At 52.2% G+C, this 17910-nt stretch overlaps 2 protein-coding genes across 5 annotated transcripts; one reads left to right on the forward strand and one right to left on the reverse strand.

The window, feature by feature from the left end:
- Positions 1–1104: 1104 nt before the first annotated feature.
- On the forward strand, positions 1105–2481 carry RANGRF (RAN guanine nucleotide release factor). Of its 3 annotated transcripts, none has more exons than XM_032432134.1 (5): positions 1105–1268; positions 1355–1471; positions 1692–1848; positions 1931–2016; positions 2242–2481. In XM_032432134.1, the coding sequence occupies exons 1-5, from the start codon at positions 1168–1170 to the stop codon at positions 2363–2365; spliced, it is 585 nt and encodes a 194-aa protein (XP_032288025.1). In that variant the 5' UTR covers positions 1105–1167; the 3' UTR covers positions 2366–2481. The 3 variants fall into 3 exon arrangements, with proteins under 3 accessions (XP_032288025.1, XP_032288026.1, XP_032288028.1); XM_032432135.1 differs by having other exon boundaries at positions 2254–2383; XM_032432137.1 differs by having other exon boundaries at positions 1692–1827; positions 2242–2383.
- Positions 2482–2925: 444 nt separating this feature from the next.
- On the reverse strand, positions 2926–6833 carry SLC25A35 (solute carrier family 25 member 35). Of its 2 annotated transcripts, none has more exons than XM_032432133.1 (6): positions 6343–6833; positions 5107–5682; positions 4221–4286; positions 3758–3910; positions 3266–3400; positions 2926–3108 (listed from the first exon to the last, which is right to left on the reverse strand). In XM_032432133.1, the coding sequence occupies exons 2-6, from the start codon at positions 5479–5481 to the stop codon at positions 2935–2937; spliced, it is 903 nt and encodes a 300-aa protein (XP_032288024.1). In that variant the 5' UTR covers positions 5482–5682; positions 6343–6833; the 3' UTR covers positions 2926–2934. The 2 variants fall into 2 exon arrangements, with proteins under 2 accessions (XP_032288024.1, XP_032288023.1); XM_032432132.1 differs by lacking the exon at positions 6343–6833 and adding an exon at positions 5904–5960.
- Between the last annotated feature and the right edge of the window lie 11077 nt (positions 6834–17910).

Here is a 17910-nt window from a genome sequence, read left to right on the forward strand (position 1 = left end):
TCTCTCCAGCGCCACTGTTCACAGCTCCCACCCCCTGATCCCCACTGCGCCCTTGCCAGGCTGATACACTTGCATTTCCCAAAACGTGCCCTTTCAGCTCCAAGTCTTTCTCCTGATGTTCTCCTCACACACCCCTAGGATGCCCTGGTGAGTTTTGGGTCAACCTTTAAGACTCAAAGTGTACTCAGCGGTTCCGGTGAAGCAGGGATCCTGTCCTAATTGCCTTTGTATCTCCAGCTTTGGTAAGGAGCCGAAAATTAGGTGTTCCCTGGCCCCAGTGTCATGAAATTATTAGGTTCTGTAAGTAGAGTCAACACTTGGAACCCCGTGGGTGGGGTTTATTCAATCGTTCAACAATACACAATGGGTCTGTTATGTTCTAAACTCTGCTGGGTGCTGGGGATCAAACATGAATGGGGAAATTAGCTGGGAGGATATAACTGAGCAGAAAGTTTAAGAACATTCTAAAAATCTATGAAAGAGAAACAACAGAGGCTTTAATCCGTGTTTTCCTCCAGGTGCGTGTGGGGGCGGCCCCCGTCCCCACCCCCAGCCCCCCACCGCGTTCTCAAGGCAAGATTTGAGAGGGATTAAATACCTAATCCCCGGGTTGGGTCTCGCATGCAGGAAGGCGAAGAGGCCTGAATCCTAACCGGGGCCCCACACCTGGCCCCACTGTTCCCCTAACTCCCCGCATCCGGGAATTAGCGGTCTGGTTTGCAGCTCGCTGCCATCAAGACGCCCCAAGGAGGGAGCTGCAAGACCCTCCAACTATTCTCCCCGGACTCAGGAGACCCCACCTAGGCGTCGGTCCCTTGCGCGAGCAAGGGTCCCCAAGGAGGGTTTCAGGAGACAGTGTTAGAAGATGCGGCCCCTTGAAAGAGAGGAGACTGGGGGGGGGGCGCGCGCCCTAGCGGGCAAGAGGGCGTCACAAACCCCAGGCCCGAGGGCTGAGCTCGCAGCCCACCCCCAAGTCCCGCCCCGCCGCCCGGGAGAGCGGGGCTTCCGGGAGCCGCCCCGCTGGGCACCGCCCCCACGGCGCAGGCGCCGATTGGCCAGCGCGGCCGCAGGGCGGGGCCCATGCCTAAAGGGGCGGGAGCTAAGGTGGAGCGGAGACGGTGGAGGTGATGCCGCGCGGCACACGTGGGTTTCTCCTACATCTCTCTAATGCCCGCGCCTAGTGCCAGGCCCATGGAGCCCACGCGACACTACCCGCTGTTCGGGGGCGCCTTCTCCGCCACTCTCCCTCCCGGGGCCCTTGACGTGAGGTGAGAAGGCGCGGGCGCTGCGGGCCGGCCGGGTGGGATGCGGGCAGAAGCGGGGCTCAGCCGGGGTCGGCCTCGCCTCTCTCCAGCGACCTCCGGCCGGTCCCGGACAATCAGGAAGTTTTCTGCCACCGCGTGACGGACCAGAGCCTGGTCGTGGAACTTCTGGAGCTGCAGGCCCACGTGCAGGGCGAGGAGGCTGCGCGGTGAGGGAGGCGGCCGCCCGCGCGGCTGGCCAATGGGAGGGCCGGAGCCGAGGAGGTGGGCGGGGCCTGCGGCTGGAAGGTTAATCAGTGCGATGAGAACTCCCAGGGCAGCACCTCATCACCGGAAGTGAACGAAGCTTAAGGGACTCAAGATGCTGGGGGGCGGGGGGTTTGGGGGAGGCAGAGACGTCCCTCCCTGACCCCGCTCCCCCTACTCTAGGTACCACTTTGAGGACGTGGGCGGGGTGCAGGGGGCTAGGGCCATGCAAGTGGACAGTGTGCAGCCTCTCCCTTCGGAGAACCTGGCTCTGAGGAGCTTCTGTCAAGAAGCCTGGGTGCTCTCTGGCAAGCAGCAGGTAGCTAAAGAAAACCAGCAGGTGAGGGCAGGGGAGTGTGAGATTCCTGGAGGGCTGAAGGGAGTGGCCGGTCCGGTAAGCATCTCGACTCTGATCCCTTTAGGTAGCAAAGGATGTGACCGTACACCAGGCTTTGCTGCGGCTGCCCCGGTACCAGACTGATCTCCTGCTCACCTTCAATGATCCCCCGTAAGGAGGACAGAAAGGACGCGTGGCTCGTGACTGGGTCCCCAGGAGGATCTGCTGGGAGGGGCAGAGCCGGGAGACTGGCTGGTGGGGTCCTCCAAGGAAGAGGGAGAGGGCCAGAGGTTTGGGGTCACAGATACTCAGGTCCTACGGGGCACAGGAAGTGGGAACTTGCCCACCCGCGTCCTGGATGATATTCTCTCTCCATCTGTTCCCCCCACCCCCAAGCCCTGACAATAGGTTATCTCTTGGTCCTGAAAATCTGTCACTTCCGCCCTGGAGCCTGGGTGACTTTGAACAGCTGGTGACCAGTCTGACCCTTCACGACCCCAACATCTTTGGTCCCCCTTAAAGATGCTGAAACACTGCGTGAAGCTGCTCAAGCGCATGGGGACCCCGTTCTTCAAGGGGAACAAAGGGTTGGATATCTGCCCCTAATTCCTCCCCTGTGCATAAACATAAGACACCTCCTGTCTGCAGAAATAAACTTGCTTTATAACCAAGATAATATCTCTGTGCCTTTGCATCTAACAAGATACCTGGGTCCCCCCAGTTCCCTTTGGTCTTGGAGTGGGGAGTTAAAAGTTTGTGCATAGGATCAGAAGGGACCCAAGGCTGTCCAAATAAAAGGAGGGAATACTTTGGAGTGACTGGTTCAGCCCTGAGGGGGTGTGTGCGTGTGTGTGTGTGAAGTGTCCAGGAGGACGGATTAAAAGGGAAGGTTTAAAAGTGACACCCAAGGAAGGGAGGGAGACTGTCCCTTGTAGTGATTCAACCCTGAGAAAACAGACGGGGAGTGGAGTGGGCGGTCCCCCTCGGAGGGACAAAAGGTCACCTGGTCAGAAGTCACCAGGGCATAGGAGTGGAGGCAGAAGTGTCCAAGGAGTGCTGAGCCGGTGGTGTGTGAAAGAATGGCCGTGGTCATTTGGCGTACGTGTAGTACAGCGTACGTAACCGGTCCCAGAAGAAGAGGGAAAGGATGGTGTGGGGGCCGAGGCGGAAGTAGGAGGCCCCTATACCCTTGTACATGCCAAAAACGCCCTCTGTCCGAGCGGTCTGCAGCAGAGCGTCCAGCATCCCCCGGTACATGAGGCCCTGAGAGCAGGTTGAGAGGGAGGGAGAGCACAGGGAAGGCGTTTGTCAGAGCCCATCAGCGGCCTCATCTCAGCGGGCTGCACTTTAGGCTGTCCCACCTGCGCCCACCATTCGCTTGCACCCGCCGCCTGGCCTGCCTTCCAGAACCTTCCCTTACCTTGCCCCGAGCGTCGGTGGGCTGGTTGTAGAGCCTCGTGCTGACGACATCGAAGGGCGTCATGGCCAGGACCACTGCAATGCCGCTCACCATGGCAGCCACCAGAGCCACCTTCCAGCTCTGGGGAGGAAATATCTAAGGGTGGAGGGAGGAAGAGGTTTGTCAGCCAGTCATTCGACCCCTAGGAAAGGACGGGCCCTGCCCCCAGGGAGAGAGTAGAGGGCTGGTAACTCAGGGAGCTTCCATGCCACCAGTTAGGACACGGCATGGGAACACTGTGAAGTAGGAAGGGCAGGATGCTCAAGGACTACACCATCTGGGAGGAAGTGACAAGAGGACAAGTGGGGAGGGTGTAGAGTCAGCAAACCCCAAGCCCTCCTGCCATTCCCTGACATTGACCATGAGCACTGTCCCCTCTGCAGCCCCCTTCAGCTTGCCCGCCCCCTGCCCGCAGTCCCAGGGTGGCCCCACCCCTTCCCCCGGGGGCAGTACCTCCCACTGAGTGATGAAGTCCTTGGTGGATGAGAAGGTGCACAGCTGGGTGGAGGAACCGATGATAACTCGGGGCAGGCCGCCCAGGGCCCCGCGCCACAACCCCACCAGACCATGTTTCTGGCCAATCTCGCTTAGCGCCTGAAACATGCCCTGGTAGGGGGAAGACCATGGGGGCAGGCTTCAGTCCCCCCAGCATCAGGGGCTGCCACCTCACACTGCCAAGGATGGGTCCTTCACGGGCACCCACGTCTGGGCAACTGGTCCCGTGTGGACTTAGAATCGGAATGTCTACCACCCGCCATTGCTCCCTTCCTCACTGCTCCAGAATCGGGGCAGGGTGGGGCTGGATCTTTGGGCTGGGTTGCAGCTGTCGGGGGCAGGCAGAGAGCTGGGGTGGGGAGGTGGTGGGGGCAATGGGCAAGAAGGGGCGGGGACCCCAGCAGGGTTGGAAAACCCTCACCTGGTGCTTATACTGGTGCCCGACGGCAATTTCTGAGGCTGCCTGTGCCTGTAGGTGGGTCTTCACCTGGGAACGAGAAAGTATCCCAGCCTATGGCCCAGTGGCCAGCCTCCCACCTCAAAGACCCAAACGCCTGACCCCATCATACTTCCTCTAGGGTGTTCAGCAAGGACTATCCTCTTAATCTGATAATTATTGTTGTTCCCATTAACACATTGGTCATGAGACTCTGTGTCCCTTGGCTCCAGTCCCAGGGGATGGATCTCCTAGCACTGCAAGACACCCCAGCCCCCCTACATCCTCCTTCCTTTGGGGGTTGGGTGGGGGATGGAGAGGTTAAAGAATGGCAACATTTCCTAAGAGCGTTCCCGTTAGGCAACACTTGGCTGTCCAGCCTCTCATATCAGCTCCTATTCCCAGACTGGATCTCCAGCCAACACCATGACCAGGCTCCCCATCCAACCCTGGGGCAGGTTGCCCCTGGAGGGGTCATTGTCCCTGAATGTCGCACCCTGGCAGTGAGACCAGACTGCCTCTCTTCCAGAACTGCCTGCCTCCCAGTGTCTTCCAGGAGGAGCACTAAGCAGGAACTAGTCCTAGCAACAAGCAGCTGTGTGACCTTGAGCTGGTCACTTCCCTTCTCTGGGCCTCAGGCTATTGACCCTTCACCTATTCCGGAAAACTCAAAGGAGGAGACTGTGGGATTCTAATTTTGTGGTGCCCAGGACTTTTCCTGAACCCTACACCCACTGATGTGCGGCACTCAAACTCCGCATCGTCCCCGACACAAACCTACTTCCAATCTCAGTGTCAGGTTGTGAAGGCCCAGGCCCCACCCTACACCAAGGGTCTGCTTGAAGACCCCAGGCAAGACCCTTCTTCTCACCATGTAGATGGGGCTCCCCAAGTAGGCTCCCATGACCCCAGCCAGGGCCCCAGTCGCAGCGCTGCGGGGTTGGCTGAGGGTGCCTTCAGCCGTGTGCAGGTAGCCCCCAGCCTCAGCCAGCCCGTAGGTGCCCAGGCGGATGCCATTCATCAGGAACTGGTATAAGAGAGCAGGGGCCAGTCCCTTCTGCAGGGCAGCTAGGCCATCCACCTTGCCGATGGTGATGAAGGCATGGAAGACGTTTCGGTAGTGCCGCTGGTAGGTGCCGGGGGCCTGCAGTTCTCCCTGCAACTGCATCCTGGTCTTTACCACTTCCAGGGGGTTGGTGAACAAACAGGCCCCGCAGGCTGCCAGGCCACTCATCAAGAAGTCCATGGTGGGGTAGCAGTAACAGGAAGTGGCCCAGGAGTAAGAAAGTAAAAACAAGCTTCAGAAACGGAGTCAGAACTCAGGGGGAGGCCTCCGTGTCAGCAGTCTCCCCCGCTGCAGGAGATAGGAATTTAGAGGTCTGGAGTCGAGAATATTAGGGTCAGAGGTCAAGAGGTCAAGGGTTAGCTGGAATTTGGGAGTCAGGAGCTGGCAAAGAGAGAAGGAAAAGAAGTTTAGGAGAGTCTGGTGAGAAGGTTATGCCAGGGCTCTGTCGGTCACGGGATCTGAGGTCAAGGAGGGGCAAGAAGCCAGGAGGATGGCAGGTGGATGATGGGGATGGTCGGCTCCGGGGCCCCGGAGCAGGGGAGGGAAGCGCGGATTCGGGAGATGGGAGCCGGGAGGAAGGAAAAAGAAAAGCAGCGGGTTACGGAGGAAGAGGATCCGGGAGAAGATCGGTGGCGTCTGTATCGGGGAAGGAAGTCGGAACTCCGGCCAGGGATGAGCGTCCCCAGGCAGCTGCCCGCCGAAGCTCGCCGCAGCTTCGCCCCGGGCAGCCTGCGGAGGCCGGACCGCCACACTCCAGCCACCGGAGCGCGGCGCCCAATCGGGAGCCGAGGCGAGCCGGGGCCCGCAGCCCCAGCCAATCAGCGCCGAGCCGGCTCCGCGGCCAATGGGAGGTGCTCTCGGCGACCCGGCCCCCGGAATCCGCGGGAGGGCGGTTGGAATTAACTCTCCGCGCGCCGGCGCCGGCGCCCCAGACTCGGGGCTCGGGGAGGGGCGCCCCGGGAGCGGAGCTTGTATCTCTCGCGGGGAGGAGAGCTTGGGCCCGGGGCTACGGGACGGAGAGCGGGGGTCGCAGTCCCCTACCGGAAGGAGAAAGGAGCGGGGTTGGCGCTGCTTCTGGTGCGGGCGGAGGGCGCCCCTTCCTTCACCTCCTGTCCGGTTCGCGGCGGACGGGGACTGCCAAACAGCAGATCCGCTCCCCCGCGGGCCCTGGCGCCAGGTGAGCCCGGAATCTGCGGCTGAGCCCGCCCGCAGGTGCGGAGGAAACACACCTGCTGGACCGGACGGATCTCCTGAGGCTGGGGGCAGGATTCGTAGGTCCCAGCGCCGGGGTGTGGCTGCTGCGGGCCCCGAAGGATGGCGTGGGAGTTCAGCCACAGCCCTGAGCTCTTGATCCTCGCGGCAATCCAGAGGCGAAGGGCGGACGGGGCGAGGCAGGGAGGTGGATCCCCGGGTTTAGCTTTCCACTGTCAGCTAGTAGTGGGAGAGCGTCTGCGAGTCTGGACTGCTGTCTTTGCTCGTGAGTCTGGTAACGGTTAATCACGGGAGAACTGAGAAGACAGACTGGGGAAGCTAGCAACCCCGGGAAGGGGTTGAAGGAGAAAGAAGGCTTGGAGAAAGAAAGCAGGATGGGGGATGTCAGTTGGGGCGGGGGGGGGGGGGGGGAGGAGGAGGCAGAGGCTGCCTGCCTGCGTGTGAGGCAGCCTCCAGATTTAGACTCAGAGCGCCTTTGGAGCTCCAGTGTGTGTTTACTTGCTTACCAGCTGGATGAACTTAGGCAAGTTACTTAACGTTTCACAGCTTCCTTTGTCAATGGAATGCTAATTACCTATTGCACTTACCTGAGGGAAAGTGTTGGACTCCTACCAAGTGCCCAGTTATCAGGGTTCCAGAAAAGTCAAGAGCTGCCAGACCCTTGTGCCCTCGTGTATCCTGTTCCCACTGCTGGAAATGGCCCTTCCCCATTCTTTCGGTGATTCCCAAATCATTCCTCACCTTGAGCTTTATCTCTCCCGACCCTTGAAGCTTTCTCAAGTTCTCCACTCTCAGCCATCTCCATCTTGCTTTGCTCCTCAAGCGGTTACCCACATTTCTCATTTCAATCAGCAATCGTTTACTCTCTGACTCCTTTCACTATTCTGGGAGTTCTTGGATCCCCCCCCCCCCCCCCCAGGGACTGGGTCTGAGTCATCTCTCTCTCGCCCTCCTCCTGCTGCTACCTCATTGAGCATTACGGAGACAGGAGGGGTGGAAGGTAAAGTAGAGCAGACAATGGGGCTTCTCCCCGGATTCTCGAGAGGGGTTCTGAAAGAGTCCCCTGAAAATTTCCAGTGGATGCTCCCAGATTTCTCCACCTGGTGGATGGGATGACACTTAATCAGTATTTTAATCATTTTAATCCTAGAGTTTACAGCAGTTCTCAAAGTGTGTTCCCTGGAGCGGCACCAGCCACACCATGAGTACCTGGGGAAGAAATGCAAATTCTCTAGCCTTGTCCCAGCCTTCCTGAGTCAGGAGGTAAACAGGAGGTGAAAGACTGTTTTAACAAACCCACCAGGTTATTATGGTGTGTGCTTAGGTTTTGGAAACATTGGAAGAGCACAAGTGGGGGGAGGGGGAGAGGGAGAGGGAGAAGCAGACTCCCCGCTGAGCTGGGAGCCCCACGCGGGGTTCCATCCCAAGACCCCGGGGTCTTCAGCTGAAATCAAGAGTCAGCTGCTTACCCCTGGCTTAAGCCTTTTTTTTTTTTCTTCTTTTAATTTCATTTATTTGACAGAGGCAGCAAGAGAGGGAACACAAGCAGGGGAAGCGGGAGAGGGAGAAGTAGGCCCCCCCCAGCCCCCCGCCGAGCAGGGAGCCGGCTGCGGGGCTCATCCCAGGACCCTGGGATCATGACCTGAGCCGAAGGCAGATGCCCAACGACTGAGCCACTCAGGCGCCCTGGCTTAAGCCTTTTATCTTTAATATCTAGATGTCCTAAAGATAGACTACTTTTATTTATTTTTTATTTTTTTTAAAGATTTTATTTATTTGACAGAGAGATCAGGAGTAGGCAGAGCAGCAGGCAGAGGAAGAGGGAGAAGCAAGTTCCCCACTGAGCAGGCAGCCTGATATGGGGCTCGATTCCATGACCTGAGAAGAAGGCAGACGCCCGACTGACTGAGTCACCCAAGTGCCCGGACAGACTACTTTTAAAGTAGTATTTTAAAGATTTATTTATTTGAGGGGGGGAGGGTCCAAGGGAGAGGGAGAGAGAGAATCTCAAGCAGACTCCCCACTGAGAACAGAGCCCAAAGATGGGGGGGAGCTCCATCTCATGACCCTGAGATCATGACCTGAGCCAAAACCAAGAGTCAGATGTATGCCGACTCAAGCCACCCAGGTGCCCCCCATACCCTCCTCTTTGGAAGGAAGTCACTATGCTCAGCCCACACTTAGGGAATGGAGAGTTAGACTCCGCCTCCTCGAGGGAGAAGTATCTACACAACTTATTTGGAATTCTTCATGGGAAGTTTGTCTCCCTCATTTATTTGCTTATTCAACTATTGATTTCTATCAGTATGGACTCATGGATTTTTATTTTATATTTTGGGTTGTGATTCAATATACTTTATTTTGGGGGCACCTGGGTGGTGTGTGTATATATACATATATATATATATATAAAGTATATGTACATATAAAGTATATGTATATATAAAGTATATATATATAAGTATATACACACACACTATTTTGTTGCCGCAAGTGTTCTAGCTTTAGCCCTGGGAGCTCTTTTGCTTGCTTCATGTATTTCTTTGACACATCACCATCAAAAAAATTTTTTTAATTAAAACATTTTTTTAAAGTGTTTCCCTATTTTCTGGCAAAACAAGATGCTCCAGGCTCTTTTGTATATTCCCTGCCCCAGTGCTAGAATCAGCCATTTCTCCAAGAATCTCTAGTTCCTTTTATTGAAGAATGGTATTAGAAACCAAAATCTGGGCCCCACACTGGTTGTAGAGATTGCTTAAAAAAAAAAAAAATCTTTAAAAGAAAAAGAAAAAAAGGAAAAAACCAAAACCTGGGCACTGGACGTGCTTGTTGCCATTGGGGTATCATTGTTTTGAGACCCTCTTAGCTGGGAGAGCAAGTAAATATATGTGTGTATAGTAACCCATGTGTGTATTTCTTTTTTTTTTTACACAATTTTTTATTTTTTATTTTTTTAAAATATTTTATTTATGTATTTGACAGAGCGAGACAGAGAGAGAGGGGACACAAGCTGGCAGAGTGGGAGAGGTAGAAGCAGGCCTCCCGCAGAGGGGGGAGCCTGATGCGGGGCTCGATCCCAGGACCCTGGGATCATGACCTGAGCAGAAGGCAGACGCTTAACGACTGAGCCAGCCAGGCGCCCCCCATGTGTGTATTTCTGTGTGTAACCATCTGCATCTTCATTAAGCTGAACATGAGTTCAGACTGATGTCCCCAGCTCTAATCCATTGCTACGTGAATCATTTTAACCTCCTCTCTGTGCCTCTCTGTAAACTCTCACTCCAGCAGTGAGCAACCTGACTCCTCTTATCACCATCCACTTACTTAATTGTTCAATTCCAGTGTACATGTGTAGGACTTCTCAGAACTGTGAACCCATAACCCCATGGGAATCCACCTGATCGACTCCAGTACGACGCTTAACTGCAGTTTCCTTCTGCCTGTCATCTTAGAGAGTCCACTCATTTCTGAAGTTACATAGGTCAGCACCTCCGCCCCAACCCGGCCCACCCTCTTTGGTAAAGTTGTATCATACATTTATAATACAGTTAGATTCGGTTACATTCTGCCTTCCTTCCTGGGAGACCTTGGCTTCCTAAGGGATTTTTTTTAAACTTTTTTTTTAATTTTTTTTTATTTTTTATTTATTTATTTATTTATTTTTTTAATATTTTATTTATTTATTTGACAGAGAGAGAGAGAGAGGCAGCTAGAGAGGGAACACAAGCAGGGGGAGTGGGAGAGGGAGAAGCAGGCTCCTGGCCGAGCAGGGAGCCCGATGTGGGGCTCGATCCCAGGACCCTGGGATCATGACCTGAGCCGAAGGCAGACGCTTAACGACTGAGCCACCCAGGCGCCCCTAAACTTTTTTTTTTAAAGATTTATTTATTTATTAGAGAGAGAGAGAAGGGGGGGAGGAGCAGAGGGAGAGAACCTCAAGCAGAGTCCCCGCTGAGCGCAGAGCCTGACGTGGGCCTCGATCCCACAACTTTTGAGATCATGACCTGAGCCGAAACCCCGCCATCCTAAATGATTTTTTTTTAAAGATTTTATTTTATCCATTTATTCATGAGAGACAGAGAGAGAGAGAGAGAGAGAGAGAGAGGCAGAGGGAGAAGCAGGCTCCCCGCTGAGCAGGGAGCCCGATGCGGGACTCGATGCCAGGACCCTGAGATCATGACCTGAGCCGAAGGCAGACGCTTAACCATCTGAGCCACCCAGGCGCCCCCTAAATGATTTTTTAAAACTTGCACAAAATTAAGGTTCACTGGCTGTGCTGTAAAGCTGTAAGGGTTTTGACAAATGCAGGACAGTATTATACAGAATAGTCTCACCATTCTAAAAAAAATCCCCTGTATTTTACCTCTTCCACCCGCCCTGGCAACATCTCATCTTTCTACTCGCTATTTTTGCCTTTCTAGAATATCCTATAGGTATGTGTATGTGGCCTTTTCAGACTGGCTTCTTTCACTTAGCAATGTGCATTTAAGCTTCATCCATGTCTTTTTGTCACTGCATAACTTTCCACTTTGTGGATGTGCCCCAGTCCGTTTATCCATTCATGTATTGAAGGACAAGTTGGTTGCTTCCAGTGCTTGCTGATGATAAATAAAGCTGCTATAAATATTTGTGTGCAGGTTTTTATATAGACATAGGTTTTCAAATCAGCTGAGTTAATACTTACGAGTACTATTGCCATATCAAATGGTAAGACCATGTTTAGCTTTGCAAGAAACCACCAAACTCTCTCCCAGAGTGGCTGTACCTACCGTTTTGCGGTCCCACCAGCAATGAATGCAAGTTGTTGTTCTACAAGCTTATCAGCATTTGGTAGGGTGAGTGTTTTAAGTTTTAGCCATTCTAATGGGTGTGTAGTGGTCTCTCCTTTTGTTTTAATTTGTAATTTCCTAATGACAAATGATGCCAAGCATCTTTTCTTTTTGCAAGATTTTATTTGTCAGAGAGAGAGAGAGAGCAAGTGAGCGAGAGAGCACGAGCAGGGGGAGTGGCAGGCAGAGGGAGAAGCAGGCTCCCCGCTGAGCAAGGAGCCCGATGCGGATGTGCGACTCGATTCCAGAACCCTGGGATCATGACGTGAGCCAAAGGCAGATGCTTAACCGACTGAACCACCCAGGCATCCTGCCAAGCATCTTTTCATATGCTTTTTGCCATCTGTTTATCTCCTCCCCCAGCTTTACTGAAATGTTATTGACATATAACATATGTAGGTTTAAGGTATACAACTTGATTATTTGGTACGTGTATATATTGTGAAATATTCACCACAATAAGATTAACACCTCCATCCCCTCATATAATGACCTTGTGTGTGTGTATGTGTGTGGGTGTGTGTGATGATAACTTTTAAGATCTACCCTCTTAACAACTTTCAATATTATGGTTAATTATAGTTGTCATTCTATACATTAGATCCTCAGAACTTATTCGTCTTCAAGCTGGAAATTTATACTATTGTATATCTTATTTAGTGAGGTGTCGGATCTTTTACCCATTTTTAAATTGGGTTTTTTTGTTTGTTGAGCTTAAGAGCTATTTGTGTACCTTGGATAATCGCCCTTTACCAGATAAGTGTCTTGCAAATGTTTACTCCTAGCCTATGACTTGTCTTTCCATTTTCCTACAGCGTCTTTCACAGAGCAGAAGTTTTAAATTATAATAAAGTTTAACGTCAATTGTTTTCCTTTCATGGACCATGCTTTTGGTGTTGTATCTAAAAACATATTGCCAAACCCAAGGTCACCTAGCTTAGGTCCTTTACTTTCTTCTAGAAATTTTGTCATTTTGTATTATACTTATAGGTCGATGGTCTTTTTTTTTTTTTTTTTAAGATTTTATTTATTTGAGAGAGAGAGAGAGAATGAGCAGGGGGGAGGAACAGAGGGAGAGAGAGAAGCAGACTCCCCACCAAGCAGGGAGCCCAATGCAGGGCTCAATCCCAGGACCCTGGGATCATGACCTGAGCTGAAGGCAGATGCTTAACCAACTGAGCCACCCAGGCGCCCCCATGATCTTTTTTGAGTGTGAATGGTGTAAGGTCTGTGTCTCGACTTTTTTTTTTTTTTTTTTTACATATGGATGTCCAAATGTGCCAGCAACTTTTGTTGAGAAGACTATCGTTTCTCCATTAAATTACCTTTGCTCTTTTGGTAAACATCAGTTAAATATATCTCTGTAGGTCTATCTCTGGACTCTCTATTCTCTCTGATTGATCTTTGTGTCTATTTTTCTTTTAAAGATTCACTTATTTATTTGAGAGAGAGAGAGAGAGAACATGGGGTGAGAGGGGCAGAGGGAGAGGGAGAGACAGTCCGAAGCAGGCTCCATGCTCACTGGACGTGGGGCTCGATCCCAGGACCCTGAGACCACAACCTGGGCCGAAACCGAGTCAGACGCTCAACCAACTGCACCACCCAGGCGCCCCTCTTTGTGTCTATTCTTTTGCGAATACCATGTCATCTTGACTACTGTCAACTGTTATCATCTTTTTTGGGTACAAATGACCTGAGACAAATTTGAGAGGAGTGGAGGGAGAACCCAAAGGTGGGCCCCAGGGGCCTGAGAGAAGGGGTGGAAGGAGAGGGGAGGGAGGGAGGATGCTGGGGGTGAAGGGCACTGGGTTCTTCCTCTTGCTGCACCTCTGCCGGGTGGGGGGGGTGGGGGGGTGGGGGGGTGGGCCCTGGACGCTGATGGGTTCATTTTGGCAGCCAGGTCCCGTACCCAAAGGGCTCAGACTCCACCTGGTGGCAGTGGGGACAGGATCCTTGGTCCTCACTGAGATCAGAACCTGTGTAGATTCCCAGAGCTGCCAATCCTTTCCTCACTGTCCCCTTCTGATTTCATCCCACACCCGGGAGGGTCTGTCCTCCCAGAAGGATTCCACTGGACGTCAAGGTCTTGGCCCTCTCAGAGACCAGTCGGACTCAACATTTCTTTCATTGTCAACTCTTCTCCCCTCGTAAGAGCGTTTTTTGGGTTACAAGTGATTAACAATCCAAAACCAGCTTACAGACGGGAATTTATTGACTCACAGAACTGAGAAGTGCAAACACAGCTATGATTTCAGGGCAGCGGCATCAGGGACTCAAATCTGTGTCTCTCCGCCTCTCCCTTGTGCCAGTGTTATTCTGAGGCCACCTCACTGATGGCCACCAGCAGCTCTGGGCCTGTGTCCCCCCAGCCTCGCAGCCCCAGTGGAAAGACCGTGCTTTGCTTGTCCACGGCTGCATAATGAATCAACCCCAAACTGAGCGGCTTGAGACACAAACCATTTCATTGCTCTTGAATCTGTGGATCAAGAATTTGAGCAAAAAAAAAAAGAGAGAGTGAGAGAGAGAGAGAAAGAAGTTGGTGTGGATGCCCCGGGGGTGGTATCAGATGGGCTGAAACTGGAGGAGCCAAGATGGCCTTGTCAGGTGTCCTAAGACCTCCCTCCTGGCTGGTGGCTGGGACATCCTGGTATCCTGGTTCTCTGAGTGGCTTCTCCCTCCACAGCCTCCCACCACCCAGTAGTCTACCCACATTTCTGCAGCCCATAGCTGGCTTCTAAGAGAACAAAGCAGAAGCTGCCAGTCCTCTTCAGGCCCCAAACACGCACAGCATTGGTTCGTCCCCAATTCTCTGGATCAAGCAAGTCGTGGGGGCCAGCCCAGATGGAATTGGAAGGAACATAAACTCTTCCTCTTGATGAGAGGAGTGGCATTTGGGATGGGAGGCATTGTGGCAGTCATCTTTGGAAGTAAGCTGCCAGCAAGAGTCAAGTCCCTTCTTCAATGAGTTGAGCCCCAGGTCCTGCTTGGATTAGGCTTTGGCCCTGCTTGCGTCACACGCTCACCCCCAAACCAACCTCAGCGGCTAGGGGAGACAGAGTGTGTTGACTGGCTGCTTCTGGGCCGTGCATCACCCCCAGAATGGGCCATCTGGACTAGAGTGATGGGAGGGGGGGAAACCAGGTACCAGAAGAGGGGTGAGCGAGTTAAAACTATTGCTATCCACTTCCCCATCCCGGCTCAGAAAACTTCAGTGCCTGTTCTGCCCTATCTGGTTGCCCACCACGTGGCATCTCATTCCTCTAGCCTCATATCCCTCTTTCCATTTCAAAAAGCTAAGATTCCCTTTTTAAAAAATTTTTATTTTATTTTTTTTTTAAGATTTTATTTATTTATTTGAGAGAGAGAATGAGATAGAGAGAGAGAGCATGAGAGGGGGGAGGGTCAGAGGGAGAAGCGGACCCCCCGCTGAGCAGGGAGCCCGATGCGGGACTCGATCCAGGGACTCCAGGATCATGACCTGAGCCGAAGGCAGTCGCTTAACCAACTGAGCCACCCAGGTGCCCTAAAAAAAATTTTATTTGAGAGAGAGAGCGAGCACAAGCAAGGGGAAGGGAGAGGGAAAGAGAGAATCTTAAGCAGCGTCCACACTCAGTGGGGAGTCAAACGCGGGGCTCGATCCCAGGACCCTGAGGTCATGACCTGAGCCAAAATCAAGAGTTGGATGCTTAACCAACTGAGCCACCTAGGCACCCCTAAGATTTCCCTTCACTGTTCTCCAGATGGGCCCACTTTCCTCTTCACTATAGCTGTGCTTCTGTGGTCTTCCCAGATAGGCACCCATGTCTTGTCTCTTGGCCTGGCCAAGCCCCTACCTGATTTTCAAGGAATAGTCACGGCTGCCTGATGTGGAGGTAAAGAGCTGGGAGATAAGACCTGAGGGCTCTCGCATCCTTCCGGAAAAAAATTTTCAAGCAGTATCAAAACCGATCCCATCTCCTTGATTACTTTGTTAATCATATTTCAAATCGAAAGCGTTTTGTTTTGTTTTGGACCAAAAAAAAAAAAGATGTTCATTGGAACATTCATCGTAATGGCAAAACCTGAAAGCTACCCACAATTCTTGCATGAAGGAATGGGTTGTAATCATCAACATTCTTTCAGCAATAACTGACAGAAACCCAGCTCCAAACTAGCCTAAGCACAAAAGGGAATTCAGTGGCTCAGGAAAGGGGCCGTCCAAAGGACTCCCATGAGTTGTCAGGCCCCCTCCGTCCCTTGGCTCTGCTTCCCTTGGGTATGGGGCTCATTTTCTCCCACTATTGACTAGTTTCCTCCATTGCAGGGGGGCAGGGGGTGGAAGGGGGCCAAGTCTGATTGCTCTGGACTTACATTGTTCCTGCTTTGTGACCTTGGAGGAAAGAGAAAGCGGCTCTTTCCCAGGGGCCCAGAGAAGGAGGCTGTCTTGGCTGGGGTGACTCGTGTATTCCTGGGCCTGTCGCTGTGGCCAGAGGAATGGGGTCCCGCGATTGACCAAACCATGGCCGCGAGGAGGTTGCGGTGGTTGGTTGTCCCACTGGAACTAGATACAGTGGGGAGGGCTGGGGGCGGGGGAAGCCTTTTCTAGAAGACTGTTACTGCTCTTACCAAGATGGTAAAACCTAGGTGATGTGATATTATAGTCCAGGAAAAGGTGTAGCGACAAAGACCATGAAGGAACATGACCAATGGTCGTAAGGCAACGCTAGGAGAAGGTGGCAGAATACAGACTTGAAACTATGCCAATACTTTGGGATATGGAAACATAGAGAGCCTTTGCCTCACGAGGGTGGTGGGAGACTGATCGACTACACTCAAAACCCTGCTACCTTTGCAGAAGCATTTGTACAATACAATATGTGGTGTGAAAATAATCTGGTGTATATCGCGTGATCTGATTTTCAGAGCTCAGTTTCCTTTTGGAATGAGATGGGGCATACATATAAATAAACAGATGGTGATTGTTATAGCTCTGGGAAGTCGAGATTTTGGTCTTTGCGGTTGCTTTGAGCAGTGGGCCCAGTAGAACCCCTTTGTCAGGAATGTTAGAACATTCGGAGTGTAGTTCCAGGGAGCTTCTGTTCCCCCAAAACATGCTGTCTTGCCTTTGGGAGTGGGGGGCACGTCTCAGCAACAGTCAGGCAGATGAGAAGGCTCCAGGTGGGTCTGTCGGGACAGAGAGAGGAAAAGGGAAAGACAGGGAGCCCAGGGTGGTCTAGTTCACCCCGGTCCTCTGCTGCCTGCAGAGGTTCATGCAGTGCCAAATGCCACTCATGTTTGCAGCTAATAACCAGCACTTTGGGGATATCTTTTTTTTTTGAAAAAGTTTTTAAAGTAATCTCTACACCCAATGTGGGACTTGAACTCACCACCCCAAGTTCAAGAGTCACAAGCTCTACTGATTGAGCCAGCCAAGTGCCTCTTGGGTTATCTTTTTTATTGTTATTTTATTTTATTTTATTTATTTTTTAAAGATTTTATTTATTTATTCATGAGAGACAGAGAGAGAGAGAGGCAGAGGGAGAAGCAGGCTCCCAAGGAGCAGAGAGCCCGATGCGGGACTCGATCCCAGGACCCTGGGATCATGACCCGAGCCGAAGGCAGACGCTTAACGACTGAGCCACCCAGGCGCCCTGTTATTTTTTTTTAAAGATTATTTATTTGTGGGGCGCCTGGGTGGCTCAGTCGTTAAGTGTCTGCCTTCGGCTCGGGTCATGATCCCAGGATCTTGGGATCGAGCCCCATGTCGGGCTCCCTGCTCAGCGGGAAGCCTGCTTCTCCCTCTCCCACTCCCCCTGCTTGTGTTCCCTCTCTCATTGTGTCTCTCTCTGTCAAATAAATAAATAAAATCTTTAAAAAAATAAAAAAGATTATTTTTTTGAGAGACAAAGAGAGCACGAGCAGGGGTAAGGGTCGGAGGGAGAGGGAGAAGCAGGCTCTCCACTGAACAGGGAGCCTGACACGGGGCTTGATCCCAGGACCCCGGAATCATGACCTGGGCCGAAGGCAGAAGCTCAACTGACTGAGCCACCCAGGCGCCCCTAATGTTATTTTTATAAGTATCAAAATGAATAAGATATTCCCATTTCAAAATAAAACAGGATTCGTTCGGCTACATATGTGTATCTAGCTTTCTTGAGTGGGTCTGTGAGGTACTCTTGGAGAGATTTCCTCTCTCTGAAAGCCCAAAAGGATCTAGAGGTGAGGGCTGGGAGGGTGGGTTTCTGGTCCTGGGGTGTGTGTGTGTGTGTGTGTGTGTGTGATGGGAAACCAGTGGGATCAAGAGAGTTGTGGAAATGGTCTGTAGGGAAGGAGAGTCAGGGGACTAGAGGGCTATGGGGGGAATTCAGTTCAATTTGGTTCAGTTTCTAAAATATTAAGCACCTATTATATGCCTGACCCTGTTCCAGAACTTTAGGATACATCAGTGAACAAAACATAAAGATCCTCCCACCAGGATGCTTACCTTTTTTTTTTTTTTGTCAGAGGGAGAAAGTGCACAAGCAAGGAGCCTGATGCAGGACTCGATCCTAAGACCCTGGAATCACGACCTGAGCCCAAGGCAGACGCT

This window comes from Phoca vitulina, unplaced genomic scaffold (genome assembly GCF_004348235.1).
Source record: "Phoca vitulina isolate PV1807 unplaced genomic scaffold, GSC_HSeal_1.0 scaffold47, whole genome shotgun sequence".
NCBI classification, from domain to species: Eukaryota; Metazoa; Chordata; class Mammalia; order Carnivora; family Phocidae; genus Phoca; species Phoca vitulina.